Below are 22,500 nucleotides of genomic sequence, written 5' to 3'. Positions count from 1 at the left end.
CGCGCTCAGATTCTCTCGCTTCCTAGGCGGACGCGTTACCTCTAGGCCATCACTCCATTAAGTGCTTTAGGTTATGCTGCTGATCATGCATCTGCCCGACAGATTTGGTGTAGCGTATATGAATTTGTTCGAACTTAGTGACGCCTCCTTGAAAATCTGAAACTGAAACTCGCATTGAATGTATAAAGAGCTTATGATGCATTAGGGAGGATGTCCCTAGTCAACAAATGATCTATATATTGAGCAAATTTTTATCACGAAGAGATCAGAGTTATCAAATGCAAACAGTGGACTGCTAAAGACATTTACTTGATAAAAGATACGTTAAAACCAAAAGGTTATTGCTTGGCATATGAAGAAAATAGGAAAAATGAAACTTAAGTGTTACCCAGTACGAGCAGAACACAAATTCCCAGCGGCAAATCTGTCACATGTAAATATGAGTGTCAAAAATGCTATCAACTGTACGGTTTGCAAACAAGTATAGCATTGCACATAGCATATGTTTGGTACTGTTTTCAAGTTAAACACTTATGCCGTCGTACTTAATAACTGCTGTGGTAAAAATCTATATCTGTCCATGAGCAAAAAAAATGTTGTATTTTATTAGTCCTTACAGTGATATTTTATACATCAGCTCTTGTTTGCCCGATGTTTTCCCGCCGTATTTCAAAGTGTTGTACGTCAATTTGTTACGTCCAAAATGATTACTTTGTGCTTAATCATTTCTTACATGTCACTGTTTATCAGTTATATGAAAAATAATGATTACCGAATCGGAGTCAGCTGTACAGGCGGAGGAACAGGGGGTTTGCTGAAACACAGCAGACAAAAGAACATACTCCTGATAAAGTAAAATTGTCTTGAATCAAATCATACTTTGGAATTTTCCACAGGCGCTCAAGCGCAAGCTCTCTCAATTTTTTTTTATCACACTCACACACACACAAACACAGAGAGAGAGAGAGAGAGAGAGAGAGAGAGAGAGACAGGCAGATAGACAGACGGACATAGACAGATACAGAGAGACGGGGAGAGACAGAGAGAGACAGAGACAGATAATATATGCACTGAACATTTTCCGTACTATCCTGTTGAGACGAAAACCATTATATTTCTTGAAACACCATTTTACGATAACCCGAGATTAAAAATGATAATGATACCTCCCCCCAAAAAAAACAAAAAACAAAAAAACAACAAACCAAAAAAAAAAAAAAAAAAAAAAAGAAAAAAAAAAGAGAAAAAAACAATACCAACACCAAAAACAACAACAACAACAACGAAAAAACAAAATTACAAAAAAAAACCCCAAAAAAACACACACAAAAAACAAAAAAACAAAACAAAACAAAACAAAACAAACCAAACCAAGCCAAACAAACAAACAAACACCCCCCCAAAAAACCCGGAAAGACAATTTGTACGAAATAAGTAATTCTCAAGAGTATCTTCCCGTGCACAGTACTGAATTTTCGACTGGTGCGTCTTCACATCAGTTTCTGATCATGTCTTAATGAGAAACGCTAGTCATTCGGATGAGACGATAAACCGAGGTCCCGTGTGCAGCATGCACTTAGCACACGTAAAAGAACCCTCGGCAACAAAAGGATCGTTCCTGGCAAAATTCTGTAGAAAAATCCACTTCAATCGGAAAAACAAATGAAACTGCACGCAGGAAAGAGAGAGAGAGAGAGAGAGAGAGAGAGAGAGAGAGAGAAAGGGTGGCGCTGTAGTGTAGCGACGCGCTCTCCCTGGAGAGAGCAGCCCGAATTTCACACAGAGAAATCTGTTGTGATAAAAAGAGAAAAATACAATAAATACAATACAATACAATCAACAATGTTCTCTAGGTCGCTTTGTGGCCTGTAAGCATTCGGCAGCTTCAGCGTATTTGTCAGCAGCATACCCACACCAATGTGACCCACAGCAGTGAAGATACAGCAAGTTGTCAAAGACAGAAAATATGGTACCTCCATTGATCAAGAAAACGAATGTCATAACAGATGGATAAAATACAGAGAGAAAGATCCACACATGAAAAAAAAAGAATCCTATAAAACACACACAAAAGCAAGAAAACAAACAAACAAACAAATGTATGTTTGTCTGATAAATTTCACAAAATCACTGTCTTACCTTTTTCGTCGTAGGCCAAGCACAATGATAACAGCAGCTATGATGACGACCACTAGAACAGCAACGACAGCTCCAACAATAACACCAACTGGTGGACCTGGACAAAAATGATGTGTGGTGGTGGCTTCATTCTGCACAAGCATATATGATAGGGTCCTTCCATTGGGCGCGCATTGTGTGTGTGTGTGTGTGTGTGTGTGTGTGTGTGTGTGAATATGCCCATGTGTTGGAATGTATCTGCGGTTACATTATCATTATGTTTTTGTAACTGACATTGGAATAGCATAATCTGCAACGTCCATTCAGGCTTTTAGTGCAGCGTCTGCTTTTAATTGGGATTTTCTATCATGAGTCCCCCATTGGTCCCCTGCAGATTTTTATGCCTTTTTTTATACTGGCAATCACAGGTGTGTCTTACATTTTTCCAATTACAGTTTTTTTCAAGAGAAAGTTTAAATTATAATTTCTTCAAAATTCTGACATTCTATCCATTCAGATGTGCCAATGTTACTTTTTGAGAGAGATTCCCAACAAGAGAGAGGTCTCTTCCAAATTATGGATAGTTTCTTTTTACTTAAACCAGAATGTGTCTATCCATTAAGCACACAGGGACAAGTAACAGATTTGATAAGCACTATTCAATGCGAATGAACAGAAGCAAGCTGTATATACCCACCTCCACTTCGTTAGAAAGAAAACAAGAGAGGCAAGGCCTTCAAGACTCACTTGTGATACACTTAAAAAAAAAAATCCAAGCTTTTTATGTATTGAGTATAATTTCAAAATGTAATGTTTAAGATGAGAAAGATCAGTTTAAAGCAAATTATCTCCCCTAGCATTAATTACAGAGTAATTTACCTTTTTTACTATCTGCACCAAAATAAATAAAACTTTCATGCTTAGCAAAAGAAGTTCCTGTTTGAACAAAAAATGATAATAATGACTGCTCTTGTTGTTGGGTCAGAATATCAGATCAAAGTGCCAAGTTTAGAGAATACAAAAAATATAAATATAACAGTAAATGCAGTTTGCATATAATTAGGCTTCATTTATTATTTTTTTTGTGCCCATCCCAGAGGTGCAATATTGTTTTAAACAAGATGACTGGAAATAACTGAATTTTTCCTATTTATATGCCTAATTTGGTGTCAACTGACAAAGTATTTGCAGAGAAAATGTCAATGTTAAAGTTTACCACGCACACACAGACACACAGAAACACACACACACACACAGACAACCGAACACCGGGTTAAAACATAGACTCACTTTGTTTACACAAGTGAGTCAAAAGCGGTAAACAGGAGCTCTATTGAGAAACCTAAAACTACGTCACCAGACTTACCCAACATCTGTAAAAATCTACTCTCTAGGTTTTGGCGATTCTCCCCCTCGATGTGAAAAAGTAACGACAACAGTGCCTGGGTTTATTATGAACACTTTTCTCTCACATGTGTATGAGAACGCACACATGTCTGCAATTGTGTGCAAAGTTGTTTTAATATTGCGTAATTCACTCTAGTATACCATATCAAAGTGGAGTGATGGCCTAGAGGTAACGCGTCCGCCTAGGAAGCGAGAGAATCTGAGCGCGCTGGTTCGAATCACGGCTCAGCCGCCGATATTTTCTCCCTCTCTACTAGACCTTGAGTGGTGGTCTGGACGCTAGTCATTCGGATGAGACGATGAACCGAGGTCCCGTGTGCAGCATGCACTTAGCGCACGTAAAAGAACCCACGGCAACAAAAGGGTTGTTCCTGGCAAAATTCTGTAGAAAAATCCACTTCGATAGGAAAAACAAATAAAATTGCACGCAGGGGGAAAAAAAAAAATTGGGTGGCGCTGTAATGTAGCGACGCGCTCTCCCTGGGGACAGCAGCCCGAATTTCACACAGAGAAATCTGTTGTGATAAAAAGAAATACAAATACAAATCCTGCACCATCTGGTGGACCCTTCAGACTCATGGTGTAGTGTCCGGGTTCTTCTATGAACTCACTCAGTACGGCCAGTCCTCTCTTCTCCTCTACACAGACCCCTCGGATGTCCAGTGGGTGTCTGAATGACCCAACCTTTAGCTTCCGTCGTCAGAATTGTGGTATTCTTTGTCAACATTCACCTTTTCAGTATAAGAGCCTTCCGCTTGCAATATTTTGATGGTGGTAATTGGGGTGAAACGCTGTTAACGTCGTCTCTTTCGCCGTTCGTATGGAGAGAGTTAAATTCCTCTTGAACCTCCGCGCATTATCATCCATTGATACTGGCCCACATAAATCATTTCTGTTATCTTTGCCAGGCAGACCTCATTAAAACCAAACAAACCTAGACATATATTTACTCTTATTTCTGTTTTTCCCCTTCAATTATATATTATTGCAAGTTTTTGAGAGACATTTTTAGCAAGAGTGATTGTTCCTGCCAAACCATGGAGGAGTACTCTGCAATGCGAAATGGCTGCTGCTTGCTGTGCACGCTAACCTCCCCTTTGGAGGAAAAATGACCAATGAGGGTTTTATAAACTCACGCCAATCCACAAATACGTTTTGTAGATTAAAAGTTAAACGAAAACTGAATGTTCTGTTTCTTTATGGAAAGCGAAAACACCAGGGCCTGGTTTTCTCTGTCTGTCTGTCTTCCTGTCTGTCTGTCTGTCTCTCTCGATATATATATATATATATATATATATATATAATTACTACATTGCATCGTATCATATTGTATTGTATTGCAGACCGGTTACCACTATCCCAACCCCCCATTTAGATACAGAATCATTCATTAATCGTCCATTGATTGTTTTGTCACCAAACCGAAGGATCAATAAACACATGGGTAGATGAAATAACTTGGCGACTATCACCAAGGAAACATCATGCACACACATCTCTAGAATCATTCATTAACCGTTCAGTGATTGTTTTGTCACCAAACCGAAGGATCAATAAACACATGGGTAGATGAAATAACCTGGCAACTATCACCAAGGAAACATCATGCACACACATCTCGCCGCGCCCCTCCGTTTTCCCTCCAAACACACATACACAGAACACTGAATTGTTTATTGTACATCGGCCATAGGCCCTTATACAAACACGGGGAGATGAGGGGAGGGGGCGGGGGGGGTAGGGGGGTAGGAGGGTGGTGGGAGAGGGGGCATAGGGGAGCGGGGGGTGGGGGGCAAGGGGGGGGGGGGCGAGGGCGTAGGAGGTAGGGAAATGGGATGGACGTGGCAGCAATATTGAATCATAAACATATCAAATCCCATCAGTGAGACGTTTCCTTCTGTTCATTGCATGAAAAATAAAATTCGACAAATTCTGGTAATATTTCTCGTTTTTTGACCTGAGTAGTGTTCCAAAATCAATTCTTATGTAGTCATTCAGAAATGTTTCTCTGATGTCCCTATACAATGTACACTCAAATAGTACATGTTTTTCAGTTTCAACAGAAGATTTACAGCATATACACATCTTTTTATCTGTTGAATCACTGTATCGGTGTACGTAAACACACATACACAATATGGTGTGTGTAAACTCACAGTAGATATCGCAGGAACAGATAGAAAAAGAAACATGTCTAACGGATAGAAAAAGAAACATGCCATAAATCTGTACACTGCAAAGTTTTTTTTCCCATTCAATTTACCGTCATCAGCAGACTGTGTTCTCACGATGATCACATCATCTGATTCTGTGCAGCCTTCACTGGTGCATGCCCAGATGATGACACTGTTCAAGACACAAAAGTCATTCCAGCTGATCATCTCAAATCACACACAGTATTTCATCATGCACATTCAAACAAGCACAGGATTTGCGATGGAAACAACGCGGTCTTTGTCATTACTACTGACATTATGAGTACATATTCACAGAAGTTAAACCGATCTCTCAGTCCCGAAAACCTCAACCATCTATTCAACACAGCCATTTCACCCACTCTAGGAAGACATTGTCGGGAATGGCCAGAGGGCAAAACTGATGCGGAAGTGAAACTACTCATAGAAGAAAACAGTAAAGAAGAGGACATCATCATATACACAGATGACTCAGTCACCAAAGACCAATCCGGTTGGGGATTCACTGCGAAACAAAATGGAAAAACAGTTAGGGAAGAGAATGCTGCCTACAAAGTCACAACCTCCAGCCTAACGATGGAAGTTGAAGCTGTGACACATGCCCTCCAGTGGCTATCGTCCATCCTTATGCCCGGAAACCAACATGCCATGATTCTAACCGACTCAATGAACCTCATACAGAAAATTGAAAACGGAATGGGAAGGCCAGAGTGGCATAAGGCAATGCGCAACTTTCAGATTAAAAAACTCACATGGTCATACTGCCCGGGACATGCAGGTGTTAAGGGAAATGAGCGAGCTGACAGACTTGCTGGTAACGCAACACCAACGAGCAGCCTACATCTAGGAAAATCGGAAATCCTCAGAAAAGTCAAAGAATATCAAAAAGAACAGGTACAAGGCCATCACACCATCGATCGCCTCAAAGAAATAAAAGCAGAGAGAGGGAGTGGCCGTAAGTCTAACATGAAAGGTAGAGCACGATGCTTTGCTAATCAAACAAATATCGGCATCATTTCCAAACCAACATTGCGCAAATTTCTTCAAAACGGAACAGAGTCTCTGTGGGCTTTTCCAAATACAATATACTGAGCAACACACTATACGCCACGTTCTTGGCATCAGAGATCTTTTCCCATCCCTCTTGCGGCCAATCAGTGGCAGCCTCTGTGCGTGTGTGTATGTGTGTGTTTGTGTGCATGTGTGGGTCTGTATTTTTGAGTGCGTTTGTGCATGCGCGAGAGTGTAAGTGTACACAAGTGTCAGTAGAGGTCTGTGCACGTGTGTGTGTGTGTGTGTGTGTGTGTGTGTGTGTGTGTGTGTGTGTGTGTGTGTGTGTGTGTGTGTGTGTGTGTGTGTGTGTGTGTGTGTGTGTGTGTGTGAGGGGGGGAGGTGGGGGTGCGGAGGGAGGTGGGGTAGAGGATGAGGTATGTGAGTGTATGCATGCCTGCACTGTGGGAGCAACAGGATATTGGAACGTATATATATATATATATATATATATATATATATATATATCTTTGTGTGTGTGTGTGTGTGTGTGTGTGTGTGTGTGTGTGTGTGTGTGTGTGTGTGCCGTGGAAGCTGTGATACGTAGACTAGAAATGAGTGTGTGGAGGAGGGGGGTAGAGGAGGTGCAGGGTAATGTGTGTGGTGTGTGTGTGTGTGTTGGAGCTCATGTACGTTTATATGTATTTGACTGTGCTTTCATATCTGTGAAACTGCATGTTCGGTGCATATCTGTTATGCATGTGTGGGTGTATATGTGAATGTGTGTCTTCATGTTTTACATCTATTTGCTTATATATCATTTATTCACCTTCTTTTTTTTCTTTTCTTTTTTTTTCCCTCAAGGTCTGACTAAGCGCGTTGGGTTACGCTGCTGGTCAGGCATCTGCTTGGCAGATGTGGTGTAGCGTATATGGATTTGTCCGAACGCAGTGACGCCTCCTTGAGCTACTGAAACTGAAACTGAAACTCTCAGTCAAAGGAGGCTACTCACGTGCGTAGCTTTCGTCGGCGATCCGGCGTATATGTATATGAATACATATTCACAAGTTTTAGTTTTTGTTGTGATTTTTTTGTTTGTTTTTTGGTGTTGTTGTATTTGTTGTTGTTTGGAAGGTGTTAGGGAAGGAGGGCTTGGGGGTCTTCTGACGCTGCTGATATTATTTCTGAATTCCAATAGAAGCAATTTCAATTTCTTGAAGAATAACTGACTTTCAAATGATGTTGAGTTGGAGCTCTGCTCATCCATAGAGCTGCGTTGATAACAATTCGGAAACGATACATACCATAAATGGAAATAAACTAATCTTATGTACATGCACACACACACACACACACACACACACACACACACACACACACACACACACACACACACAGAGTGTGCTATGCAGTTTTGGTGGTATTCACTGGAAATTCAGTCTCAGAGTCATTCATGGGCAATCTTGGACACGTTCTTTGTCATCGTATTATGTCTGGAGCAGGCAAAGACTATCAGCATCGAGGCAGTGCTGCTAAAGACCCAGCTACATTGGGCAGGGCACGTGTCCAGGATGGAGGACCACCGCCTGCCCAAGATCGCGCTGTATGGCGAACTGTCCACTGGCCACCGTGACAGAGGAGCACCCAAGAAGAGATACAAAGACTCCTTGAAGAAAGCTCTCGGTGCCTGTCACATTGACCATCGCCAGTGGTCCGCAGTAGCCGCTGATCGAGAGACCTGGCGACGCACCATCCACCAAGCTGTCTCCTCCTTCGAAAACAACCGCAGGGCCAGCCTTGAGGACAAACGCAGAAGGAGGAAGAACCACGACGCTGCAGCCGCGAACCCAGACCAGACTTTCCCTTGCAACCGCTGCGGCCGACTCTGCTTTTCCCGCATTGGCCTTGTCAGCCATGAACGTGCCTGCATCAGACGTGGACAACGCCCTTCCTAGATCTTCGTCAGCGAAGCCAGGCCATGAAAAAAAAAAAAATGTCTGCCCAAACTCCAATTAATTATTCACCAAGCTGATATACAACAATAAGAGGTAAAGACAATAACAAATAACTTAAGCACTCACTTGAAAGTCTTGTCCTCTGGAAGGGGACCATTGCAGTACTGACTGCCATCCACCTGGTCACACTGTTCATCACCCACAGTGTACAGCACAAAGTCAGCAGCAGATCGTGCCACACGTCTGTACACTGAGCGTCGTGTCCTGGCGGCTGGAAAACCACAGCTTTTTTTTTTTATCACAGGAAGAGCAAATTGTAAAATACTAAATAGGATCAAGACAGTTTGACTTGCGAAGTGTAAACCTTTTAGTGGTGGCCTGACTGGTATTCTTTCTGAAGTGGCTTGATCCAGTATTCTGTGAGGAAGTCACAAGATAACAAAGGAATATAGACCGCACGGTGTGTGTACACATAACTGATGTATGTGCTGAAGCCTCTCCTTCCTTTAATGCAGTTTGTGTGTACAACAATTTTAAGACAACCCAAGGAATCTTCTCCAGAGCTCCTTTATGCAAAGCAGTGCACAACAGTAGGGTTAAGATTTCGTTCATGCAGAGTCTAAGAGTCCAGTAAAAAGAAAAAAAAAAGTTTTAATTTATTTTCCTTTTTGGTAAACATGCAGACTCAAGCACTACCTTAACCTGTGTGATCCTTATGTCTGTGTCAAATGTGTCTGGCACAGAATGCCCTGGTGAGTCAGTTACATGAAAGCGGCAGTTCTTTGGAATCACTTTGATTAATGGGAGAAAACAAGCTTCACAAAAAGTGCTGCGTTATTTGTAGGAAAGAAGTGTTTGGCAACATCTGCCTAAGTAATTCAGAAGCCTTGCGAAAACGATAACAAACAAGAAACAGTCACCGAAGCAGCCAAGTGCTCCATTATCTGTGTGTGTTGAGTTTTATTCTTGTTTTTGTTTTCCAGCCCGTAGAAGATCCTAAAGATGTAGAGTGTTTAATTCTGTTGTTGTCCATCGTGATGGGTACAGTATCTTTTTGTACTTCTCAATAACTTTTCTTCACCTGGTTTCCATCAATATACAAAATACAAACTAGGAGAGTAAGGGAAAGAAAAAGATCCTTTTACATCCAAGAGGCACATAGTTACCTGAAGCAATGGTGGTGTGGAAGTTGTCAGGAGTAACACGGTAACTGCCGGAAGCGCCGCCATCCATGAACTGTTTCCATGTTGGTAACTGACTGTATTTGGTTTGCTCCTGGTTACCACTTTCTGTACGGACAAAATGCACAGTCAAATGCAGCCTGACATGGTTCTGGTGGCTAGTCTCCATCGACGAATACTGTTAAAAGATCATACTCTCTCTAAAAGAAAACACTGTCACCATCAGCCAAAATTTGATGATCCTAACCACCTGTGGTCAGAGACATGTTTACAGGCAACAGCCCTCAAGAGGATTCAGCACACAGACAGACAGACAGACAGACAGACAGACAGACACACACACACACACACACACACACACACACACACACACACACACACACACACACACACATTGAACCATTCAATACATGGCAGACACCAGCACCCTCCTCCTCCTTCCCAAACATCAAAACCACGTACCAGGCTGACACTGGTCAGTGGAGGACTTGACACACAGGATGATACCGGCCTCAACGATGTGTCCATCTTTAGGGCTGACAACACAGCGACACACCTGCAGAGTCACCGTGCTGGTCGTACTTCTGCCTTCCACCTCCTGCACCAGCTGTGAACCGTCTGGCTTCTCCAGTTTGGGGGCTGCAGTGAACCAGGCTGTGTTGTTAGTGTCTGAGTGTGATGAGGATGAGGATGTTGCAAGTGATGCTGACACAAATGACCATACATGAGGGCCGCAGTAAACCAGGCTGTGTTGTTAGTGTCTGGGTTTCTGTGAACCATCTGGCTTCTCCAGTCTGGGGGCTGCAGTGAACCAGGGTACCGGTTGTGTAGTTAGTGTCTGGGTTTCTGTGAGCCATCTGGCTTCTCCAGTCTGGGGGCTGCAGTGAACCAGGGTACCGGTTGTGTAGTTAGTGTCTGAGAGTGAGGATGAGGATGTTGCAAGTGATGCTGACACAAATGACCATATATGAGGGCCGCAGTGAACCAGGCTGTGTTGTTAGTGTCTGGGTTTCTGTGAACCATCAGGGAAAAGCTGCAAGCGATGCTGATGCAAATGACCATACAGAGAAAAGTGGTGTACTGAAAGCTGGTTGAAGTGGTGGTGGTGGTGGTCGTTGTGACAATTTCTTTCAAACAATTCATTATCAAAGGCCATGGATTATTCCACCGCCACCTTTAAACACATAAGGCGCAGGGAGAGGGTTGTGGAGGGTTGAGGGGTGCAGGGTGGAGGGGGGCGGGGTGTGTGCGAATTGATCATCTGCTATGTCCTACAAGGGGGTGGGGTGGGTACCTAGGTCTGTAATTCAGTCCTACATAGATTTGTCTTCCCTCTCTACTGAGGTGGTCTTTAAAAAAAAATCTTTTGTAGCTAAAATCCAAGCAGACCACACATGGCCTTATCAAGGCAGAAAACTTTACATACTGGTCACACAGAACCTGAATAAGCACAGGTATATCAACTGAGTGGCGATAACAAATAGAACATAAGGGGTTTTCTTGCTTGAATCTGATTCTGTTGTTTCGCTTAGACAAATACCGTCTCATGGGTTTCTCACTGACACGACAAGTATTCACATCACTGACATGACAAGTATTCACATCACTGACACGACAAGTATTCACATCACTGACACGACAAGTATTCACAAGTCACCACAGGCTGAACTTACGTTTGGCTTGGACTGTGACATTTTCTGTTGACATTTCCCCATCGTGAGAGGGTGTTCTGGCAAAGACCTGAAAAAAATAAACACAGCTGCTCAGTCCACAAACTTAAATCACTCTCTCCATTTCTTAACACCAAACAACCAAACACCAATTACTGGAATGTCTCTGATAGAAAGTCACTTTCATTCAGTCTACAGCAATACTCAACAAAGCTGTAAAACACACAGAAAACACGCACAGTGAACTTGGTATATAGGTCCACTGAAGGAAAAGCAGCCTCAAAGTCCAATGTCCATGACTGGTCTGCTGGTGGAGCAGCAGATTTTCATCAGTTTTAAACTTTCGTAACCTGTCCACACACTACATTTCCAGTGCAGGAGGGACACTTGATGCCAATGATTCTAACACTCAGTGTTACACCACTCATTCATTAGACAACTTTCCTCTGAAGGAGAGACACACTCAGTGTTACATCACTCATTCATTAGACATCTTTCCTCTGAAGGAGAGACACACTCAGTGTTACATCACTCATTCATTAGACAGCTTTCCTCTGAAGGAGAGACACACTCAGTGTCACATAACTCATTCATTAGACATCTTTCTTCTGAAGGAGAGACACACTCAGTGTTCCATCACTCATTCATTAGACATCTTTCCTCTGAAGGAGAGACACACTCAGTGTTACATCACTCATTCATTAGACAACTTTCCTCTGAAGGAGAGACACACTCAGTGTTACATCACTCATTCATTAGACATCTTTCTTCTGAAGGAGAGACACACTCAGTGTTCCATCACTCATTCATTAGACATCTTTCCTCTGAAGGAGAGACACACTCAGTGTTACATCACTCATTCATTGGACAACTTTCCTCTGAAGGAGAGACACACTCAGTGTTACATCACTCATTCATTAGACAACTTTCCTCTGAAGGAGAGACACACTCAGTGTTACATCACTCATTCATTAGACAACTTTCCTCTGAACGAGAGACACACTCAGTGTTACATCACTCATTCATTAGACAACTTTCCTCTGAAGGAGAGACACACTCAGTGTTACATCACTCATTCATTAGACATCTTTCCTCTGAAGGAGACACACTCAGTGTTACATCACTCATTCATTAGACAACTTTCCTCTGAAGGAGAGACACACTCACTGTTACATAACTCATTCATTAGACATCTTTCCTCTGAAGGAGAGACACACTCAGTGTTACATCACTCATTCATTAGACAACTTTCCTCTGAAGGAGAGACACACTCAGTGTTACATCACTCATTCATAAGACAATGTTCCACTACATGACACACTCAGTGTTACATCACTCATTCATAAGACAATGTTCCACTACATGACACACTCAGTGTTACATCACTCATTCATAAGACAATGTTCCACTACATGACACACTCAGTGTTATATAACTCACTCACAAAGACAACGTTCCACTACATGATACACTCAGTGTTATATCACTCATTCATAAGACAATGTTCCACTACATGACACACTCAGTGTTATATAACTCACTCACAAAGACAACGTTCCACTACATGATACACTCAGTGTTATATCACTCATTCATAAGACAATGTTCCACTACATGACACACTCAGTGTTATATCACTCATTCATAAGACAACGTTCCACTACATGACACACTCAGTGTTATATCACTCATTCATAAGACAACATTCCACTACATGACACACTCAGTGTTATATCACTCATTCATAAGACAATGTTCCACTACATGACACACTCAGTGTTATATCACTCATTCATAAAACAACGTTCCACTACATGACACACTCAGTGTTACATCACTCATTCAAGAGACAATGTTCCACTACATGACACACTCAGTGTTATATAACTCATTCATCAGACAATTTTCCTCTGAAGGAGAGACAATCTCAGTGTCACATAACTCATTCATAAGACAATGTTCCACTACATGACACACTCAGTGTTAAATGACTCATTCACAAAACAACTTTCCACTGTATGATGTGCGCTAGGTGTTACATGACTCATTCGTAGGCACTTAGTGATACATGACTTATTCATAGTTAACTTTCCAGTGCAGGAGGGACACTTGGTGCCAATAATTTATTAGACAACCTTCCACCGAAGGAGAGACACACTCAATATTACATGACCTATTCAAAAGACAACTTTCCACAATAGGACAAACTCAGTGTTACATCACATTCACAATGCAACGTTCAACTGTAGGATGTTCGTTCAGTGTTACATGACTCATTCACAGACACTCAGTGTTACATGATTTATTCGTAGATAATTCTTCACAAGGAAAGACACATTCAATGTTACATATAACTCATCATTAAGACAACTGCAGGACACAATCAGTATTACACGACTTTACTTTCCACTGAAAGAGACACACAGTCAATTTTACATGACTCATTCGTAAGACAACTCTATGATGCAGGACACACTCAATATTACACGACGTTTCTTTCCACACTGTAAGAGACACACATTCAGTGTTTATGACTTTTCTTTCCATACTGCAGGAGACACACCTTCAGTGTTCCATGACTTTTCTTTCCACACTGTAGGAGACACATATTCAGTGTTACATAACTTTTGTTTCCACACTGTAGGAGACACACATTCAGTGTTTCATGACCTTTCTTTCCACACTGTAGGAGACACACATTCAGTGTTTCATGACTTTTCTTTCCACACTGTAGGAGACACACATTCAGTGTTTCATGACTTTTGTTTCCACACTGTAGGAGACACACATTCAGTGTTACATGACTTTTCTTTCCACACTGTAGGAGACACACATTCAGTGTTTCATGACTTTCTTTCCACACTGTAGGAGACACACATTCAGTGTTTCATGACTTTCTTTCCACACTGTAGGAGACACACACTCAGTTTCATTACTTTTCTTTCCACACTGTAAGAGACACACCTTCAGTGTTTCATGAGTTTTCTTTCCACACTGTAGGAGACACATATTCAGTGTTACATAACTTTTATTTTCACACTGTAGGAGACATACATTCAGTGTTTCATGACTTTTCTTTCCACACTGTAGGAGACACACCTTCAGTGTTACATAACCTTTCTTTCCACACTGTAGGAGACACACATTCAGTGTTTCTTCATTTTTGTTTCCACACTGTAAGAGACACAGATTCAGTATTACATGACTTTTCTTTCCACACTGTAGGAGACACACATTCAGTGTTTCATGACTTTTGTTTCCACACTGTAGGAGACACACATTCAGTATTACATGACTTTTCTTTCCACACTGTAGGAGACACACACTCAATATTACATGACTTTTGTTTCCACACTGTAGGAGACACACATTCAGTATTACATGACTTTTCTTTCCACACTGTAGGAGACACACCTTCAGTGTTTCATAACTTTTCTTTCCACACTGTAGGAGACACATATTCAGTGTTACATGACTTTTCTTTCCACACTGTAGGAGACACACATTCAGTGTTTCTTCATTTTTGTTTCCACACTGTAAGAGACACACATTCAGTATTACATGACTTTTCTTTCCACACTGTAGGAGACACACATTCAGTGTTTCATGACTTTTGTTTCCACACTGTAGGAGACACACATTCAGTATTACATGACTTTTCTTTCCACACTGTAGGAGACACACACTCAATATTACATGACTTTTGTTTCCACACTGTAGGAGACACACATTCAGTGTTACATGACTTTTGTTTCCACACTGTAGGAGACACACATTCAGTGTTTCATGACTTTTCTTTCCACACTGTAGGAGACACACATTCAGTGTTTCATGACTTTTGTTTCCACACTGTAGGAGACACACATTCAGTGTTACATGACTTTTCTTTCCACACTGTAGGAGACACACATTCAGTGTTACATGACTTTTCTTTCCACACTGTAGGAGACACACATTCAGTGTTTCTTCATTTTTGTTTCCACACTGTAAGAGACACAGATTCAGTATTACATGACTTTTCTTTCCACACTGTAGGAGACACACATTCAGTGTTTCATGACTTTTGTTTCCACACTGTAGGAGACACACATTCAGTATTACATGACTTTTCTTTCCACACTGTAGGAGACACACACTCAATATTACATGACTTTTGTTTCCACACTGTAGGAGACACACATTCAGTGTTACATGACTTTTCTTTCCACACTGTAGGAGACACACATTCAGTGTTTCATGACTTTTCTTTCCACACTGTAGGAGACACACATTCAGTGTTTCATGACTTTTCTTTCCACACTGTAGGAGACACACATTCAGTGTTACATGACTTTTGTTTCCACACTGTAGGAGACACACATTCAGTGTTACATGACTTTTCTTTCCACACTGTAGGAGACACACATTCAGTGTTTCATGACTTTTCTTTCCACACTGTAGGAGACACACACTCAGTTTCATTACCTTTCTTTCCACACTGTAGGAGACACACATTCAGTGTTTTATGACTTTTCTTTCCACACTGTAAGAGACACACATTCAGTGTTACATGACTTTTCTTTCCACACTGTAAGAGACATACATTCAGTGTTTCATGACTTTTCTTTCCACACTGTAGGAGACACACATTCAGTGTTACATGACTTTTCTTTCCACTGTAGGAGACACACATTCAGTGTTTCATGGCTTATTCAAAACATTCCACTGCAGAACGACTCATCCACTGGCCAACTTTCCATCAGAAAGCAGGCACACTCCATCAACTTTTTTCTGAGTCCATCACTGAACGGTTAGTTTCCATGATTAACGTCAACACCCATCACTGGTGATACAGTCCACATGGACCGCCCACCCTGAACAGCACGGAAAGGGAACTGTCGAACACACTACTGACAACAGCAGAACGACAGCACACTAAGGTGGGTGGCGAGAAAGCCAGTTCTCTTTTGGGTGCCTGGGATTCCAACTCACATCCTCCTGAATATGAACCTGGCTCTGCAGGCAGCCTTCTTCAATGTCAGCCAGGTCTTCAGAGAAAAGGCACACTCAGCCACACTCCCATGGGAGAAATGGCATTCAGGTCTTCAGAGAAAAGGCACACTCAGCTACATATCCCTGACCCACTCCCATGGGAGAAATGGCATTCAGGTCTTCAGAGAAAAGGCACACTCAGCTACACATCCCTGACCCACTTCCATGGGAGAAATGGCATTCAGGTCTTAGGACAAAAGGCACACTCAGCTACATATCCCTGACCCACTTCCATGGGAGAAATGGCATTCAGGTCTTCAGAGAAAAGGCACACTCAGCTATATATCCCTGACCCACTCCCATTGGAGAAATGGCATTCAGGTCTTCAGAGAAAAGGCACACTCAGCTACATATCCCTGACCCACTTCCATGGGAGAAATGGCATTCATGTCTTCGGACAAAAGGCACACTCAGCTACATATCCATGACCCACTCCCATGGGAGAAATGGCATTCATGTCTTCAGAGAAAAGGCACACTCAGCTACATATCCCTGACCCACTTCCATGGGAGAAATGGCATTCATGTCTTCAGAGAAAAGGCACACTCAGCTACATATCCCTGACCCACTTCCATGGGAGAAATGGCATTCAGGTCTTCAGAGAAAAGGCACACTCAGCTACATATCCCTGACCCACTTCCATGGGAGAAATGACATTCAGGTCTTCAGAGAAAAGGCACACTCAGCTACATATCCCTGACCCACTTCCATGGGAGAAATGTCATTCTCTAACTTATACATTTACATATCTGTCATGAGCCTTCTTTTACTGGAGGGAAGGCACACTCAAAGTTATGAATTCAGTTTCATGAATCATTCATGAGTGCATTTTTCATTATAATGGCACACTGTTGGTTGAGGGGGGGGGGGGGGGGGTTGGGTTTTTTTTGCTAATTTTGTTTTAGAAATGGTACACCGTAAATTGTACATTCATGACTCATTTATCAGCTAACATTGAAGCTTTATTGGGATTCCTTGCACTTTGTGTTCATTAAGCCCAACAAAATCTTAAATCTTGGTGGACACACAGACACACTCATATACGCATATGCACACATGCTTGATTGATATATATATATAGAAGAGAGAGGGGGAGATAGAGAGAGAGAGACAGACAGAAAGACAGAATTTATACAAGGTGATATTGTTTGTATATATATATATATATATATATATATATATATATATATAGAGAGAGAGAGAGAGAGAGAGAGAGACTTACATATTTTTGTGCGCGCGCACACACACACACATACACACACAAAAAGAAAAAAAAAAGACCACCTTTTACAAATTCTCTTTCTCTCTCCCTCTCTCATTCTCTCCAGTGCACATATTCACGTATACACATGAAAATGAAGAAGTATTTTCTTTATACATACATTGAAGCTATAAGCAGCCTCAGCAACAACGTCGATCTCCTTTGTGCCTTTACAGTTGCTACTGGTGACAGCAATGCTGCCCTGTGGGGCTCTCTGAAAACAGGTAATGTGACACAGCTACATTGTACTGTATCACAGCATCATCAATACTTACCTGCATTCTGAACACAGGTAATGTGACACAGCTACATTGTACTGTATCACAGCACCATCAATGTTTACCTGCATTCTGAACACAGGTAATGTGACACAGCTACATTGTACTGTATCACAACGTCATCAATGCTTACCTGCATTCTGAAAACAGGTAATGTGACGCAGCTACATTGTAATGTATCACAGCATCATCAACGTTTACCTGCATTCTGAAAACAGGTAATATGACACAGCTACATTGTTATGTATCACAGCATCATCAACGTTTACCTGCATTCTGAAAACAGGTAATGTGACACAGCTACATTGTACTGTATTACAGCACCATCAATGTTTACCTGCATTCTGAAAACAGGTAATATGACACAGCTACATTGTAATGTATCACAGCGCAATCAATGTTTACCTGCATTCTGAACACAGGTTACACACAACTGCAGTACGACACATTACAGCATCATTACTTGCAACCTTAAAACAGGTAAGATATAAACATATAACCATAATGTGATATATCAATACAATGAACAGAAAGTTTCTGTGTTGTTGTTGTTGTTGTTGTTTTCCTGTTGGCTCTGTTCTAAAATTCTCAGCAAATAACTCAACTATGGAGTCATATCAGTGAGCTCAAGAAGTGATTATATGCAAGAAAATAGTTTGGTTTGGTATGAGAACACAAACTCCAATAACAGAAAGGCAACATAAAATTTTAATCATTTCCGAAGTGTGTTCAATGTGTTCAACTCCTCTCTTGATCCACCACGGGGAAAAGGAACTGTGTATGATTGCTGCAACAGCAATTTCATCTCAGGTGAACTCTCACCATGCTCCCTAGGTGTCAATAGAACTCACCATGCTGCCATACCTAGGTGTCAATAGAACTCACCATGCTGCCATACCTAGGTGTCAATAGAACTCACCATGCTGTCATACCTAGGTGTCAATAGAACTCACCATGCTGCCATCCCTAGGTGTCAATAGAACTCACCATGCTGTCATACCTAGGTGTCAATAGAACTCACCATGCTGCCATCCCTGGGTGTCTGTAGAACTCACCATGCTGCCATCCCTAGGTGTCAATAGAACTCACCATACTGCCATACCTTGGTGTCAATAGAACTCACCATGCTGCCATCCCTAGGTGTCAATAGAACTCACCATGCTGCCACCCCTAGGTGTCAATAGAACTCACCATGCTGCCATACCTAGGTGTCAATAGAACTCATCATGCTGCCATACCTAGGTGTCAATAGAACTCACCATGCTGCCATACCTAGGTGTCAATAGAACTCACCATGCTGCCACCCCTAGGTGTCAATAGAACTCACCATGCTGCCACCCCTAGGTGTCAATAGAACTCATCATGCTGCCACCCCTAGGTGTCAATAGAACTCATCATGCTGTCATACCTAGCTGTCAATAGAACTCACCATGCTGTCATACCTAGGTGTCAATAGAACTCACCATGCTGCCATACCTAAGTGTCAACAGAACTCACCATGCTGTCATACCTAGCTGTCAATAGAACTCACCATGCTGTCATACCTAGCTGTCAATAGAACTCATCATGCTGCCACCCCTAGGTGTCAATAGAACTCACCATGCTGTCATACCTAGCTGTCAATAGAACTCACCATGCTGCCATACCTTGGTGTCAATAGAACTCACCATGCTGCCATCCCTTGGTGTCAATAGAACTCACCATGCTGCCATACATGGGTGTCAGTAGAACTAACCATGCTGCCATCCCTAGGTGTCAATAGAACTCACCATGCTGCCACCCCTAGGTGTCAATAGAACTCAGCATCTTCCATACCTACGTGTCAATAGAACTCATCATGCTGCCACCCCTAGGTGTCAATAGAACTCACCATGCTGCCACCCCTAGGTGTCAATAGAACTCACCATACTGCCATCCCTAGGTGTCAATAGAACTCACCATGCTGCCACCCCTAGGTGTCAATAGAACTCAGCATCTTGCCATACCTACGTGTCAATAGAACTTACAATGATGCCATCCCATGCTGTCAACAGACTTCACCAATCTTAATAGAAGTGCTGAGTGGAGAGGAGAGTGGACTTTGAAAAACAAACTATAGAGTAAAACATTGTTCTGAAAAATATATATGAAACTGTGAAGAGTTTATACAAATACTGTATACTATTACTATATGTAATCATCTAATCCCCAACTACCAAAAAACATAAGAATGTAATGACTGTTATTTGTATATGATAGCAAATTCCAAAAGGCTTTTAGTTCAGTTTCATTTCTTTCAAATAAGTACATAGTATTTTCACACACACACACAACACACACACACACACACACACACACACACACACACACACACACACACACCATCCATAACCATCACTAAATACATACACACCATCTGATAGGCTCCTTGGCCTGTGACAGTGGCATTGTAACTGATGGACGTGATCGGACCATTGCGTTTCTTCTCCTCAGGGCATGATGCTGTCAGAATCACCGTCCGAGCGGAATCAGGAGGCTGAGTAATGGTAAAGCTGACCTCTTCTGGCTCTGAAGACAACACAGGGCATGTATGTAATGTGCTGTAGTACACTGTCATCGCTGACAACACAGGACATGTATGTAATGTGCTGCAGTACACAGTCATCACTGACATCACAGGACATGTATGTAATGTGCTGTAGTACACAGTCATCACTGACAACACAGGACATGTATGTAATGTGCTGTAGTACACAGTCATCACTGACAACACAGGATATGTATGTAATGAACACAGTCATCACTGACAACACAGGACATGTATGTAATGTGCTGTAGTACACAGTCATCACTGACAACACAGGATATGTATGTAATGAACACAGTCATCACTGACATCACAGGACATGTATGTAATGTGCTATAGTACACAGTCATCACTGACAACATAGGACATGTATGTCATGAACACAGTCATCACTGACAACATAGGACATGTATGTAATGTGCTCTAGTACACAGTCATCAGTGGCATCACAGGACATGTATGTAATGTGCTGTAGTACAGTCATCACTGACAACACAGGACATGTATGTAATGTGCTGTAGTACACAGTCATCGCTGACATCACAGGACATGTATGTAATGTGCTGTAGTACACAGTCATCGCTGACATCACAGGACATCTATGTAATGTGCTGTAGTACACAGTCATCGCTGACATCACAGGACATCTATGTAATGTGCTGTAGTACACAGTCATCGCTGACATCACAGGACATCTATGTAATGTGCTGTAGTACACAGTCATCACTGACATCAAAGGACATGTATGTAATATGCTGTAGTACACAGTCATCACTGACAACACAGGACATGTATGTAATGTGCTGTAGTACACAGTCATCGCTGACAACACAGGACATGTATGTAATGTGCTGCAGTACACAGTCATCACTGACAACACAGGACATGTATGTAATGTGCTGTAGTACACAGTCATCACTGACAACACAGGACATGTATGTAATGTGCTGCAGTACACAGTCATCACTGACAACACAGGACATGTATGTAATGAACACAGTCATCACTGACATCACAGGACATGTATGTAATATGCTGTAGTACACAGTCATCGCTGACATCACAGGACATGTATGTAATGTGCTGTAGTACACAGTCATCGCTGACATCACAGGACATGTATGTAATGTGCTGTAGTACACAGTCATCGCTGACATCACAGGACATGTATGTAATGTGCTGTAGTACACAGTCATCACTGACATCACTGGACAAGTTTGTAATGTGCTGTAGTACACAGTCATCGCTGACATCACAGGACATGTATGTAATGTGCTGCAGTACACAGTCATCACTGACAACACAGGACATGTATGTGATGAACACAGTCATCACTGGCATCACAGGACATGTATGTAATGTGCTGTAGTACACAGTCATCACTGACATCACAGGGCATGTATGTAATGTGCTGTAGTACACAGTCATCACTGACAACACAGGGCATGTATGTAATGTGCTGCAGTACACAGTCATCACTGACAACACAGGACATGTATGTAATGTGCTGTAGTACAGTCATCACTGACATCACAGGACATGTATGTAATGAACACAGTCATCACTGACAACATACAATCAGATCTGTTTCAATCAGTGCACACAACAGTGTTTTCTTTCACTTCCCAAACAGTTCTAAGTAGTTCAGTGACAACAAGATTGCTGGTAAATAAACGTGAATCACACACTCACACACACACACACACACACACACACACACACACACACACACACACACACACAGAGTACACAATACCAGCTGTACATCCAACGCATCCACACACGATGTCTCAACAATACATCACATTCACAAGAAATCATTTTCAGACAGCCATAATCAGCCACATC

General features: G+C 41.9%; 2 protein-coding genes across 2 annotated transcripts in view; one reads left to right on the top strand and one right to left on the bottom strand.

The window, feature by feature from the left end:
- Positions 1-22,500, top strand: part of LOC143283533 (uncharacterized) — a 325,230-nt gene that overhangs the window by 243,883 nt on the left and 58,847 nt on the right. The gene's annotated exons all lie outside the window — the stretch shown is intronic.
- LOC143283186 (uncharacterized) overlaps positions 1-22,500 on the bottom strand; it is a 68,779-nt gene that overhangs the window by 14,807 nt on the left and 31,472 nt on the right. The window contains exons 8-16 of the mRNA XM_076589362.1: positions 20,479-20,633; positions 17,930-18,022; positions 11,520-11,586; positions 10,309-10,485; positions 9,832-9,954; positions 8,792-8,936; positions 5,789-5,871; positions 2,140-2,236; positions 773-814 (exon numbers count right to left, since the gene is read on the bottom strand). Of these exons, the coding sequence (XP_076445477.1) occupies positions 773-814; positions 2,140-2,236; positions 5,789-5,871; positions 8,792-8,936; positions 9,832-9,954; positions 10,309-10,485; positions 11,520-11,586; positions 17,930-18,022; positions 20,479-20,633 (982 nt within the window). The remainder of the gene's footprint in view (positions 1-772; positions 815-2,139; positions 2,237-5,788; positions 5,872-8,791; positions 8,937-9,831; positions 9,955-10,308; positions 10,486-11,519; positions 11,587-17,929; positions 18,023-20,478; positions 20,634-22,500) is intronic.

Source organism: Babylonia areolata, chromosome 6 (assembly GCF_041734735.1).
Source record: "Babylonia areolata isolate BAREFJ2019XMU chromosome 6, ASM4173473v1, whole genome shotgun sequence".
Taxonomy (NCBI): domain Eukaryota; kingdom Metazoa; phylum Mollusca; class Gastropoda; order Neogastropoda; family Buccinidae; genus Babylonia; species Babylonia areolata.
The sequence above is the reverse complement of the archived record's forward strand: the minus strand, read 5'-3'. Positions and strand labels throughout refer to the sequence as shown.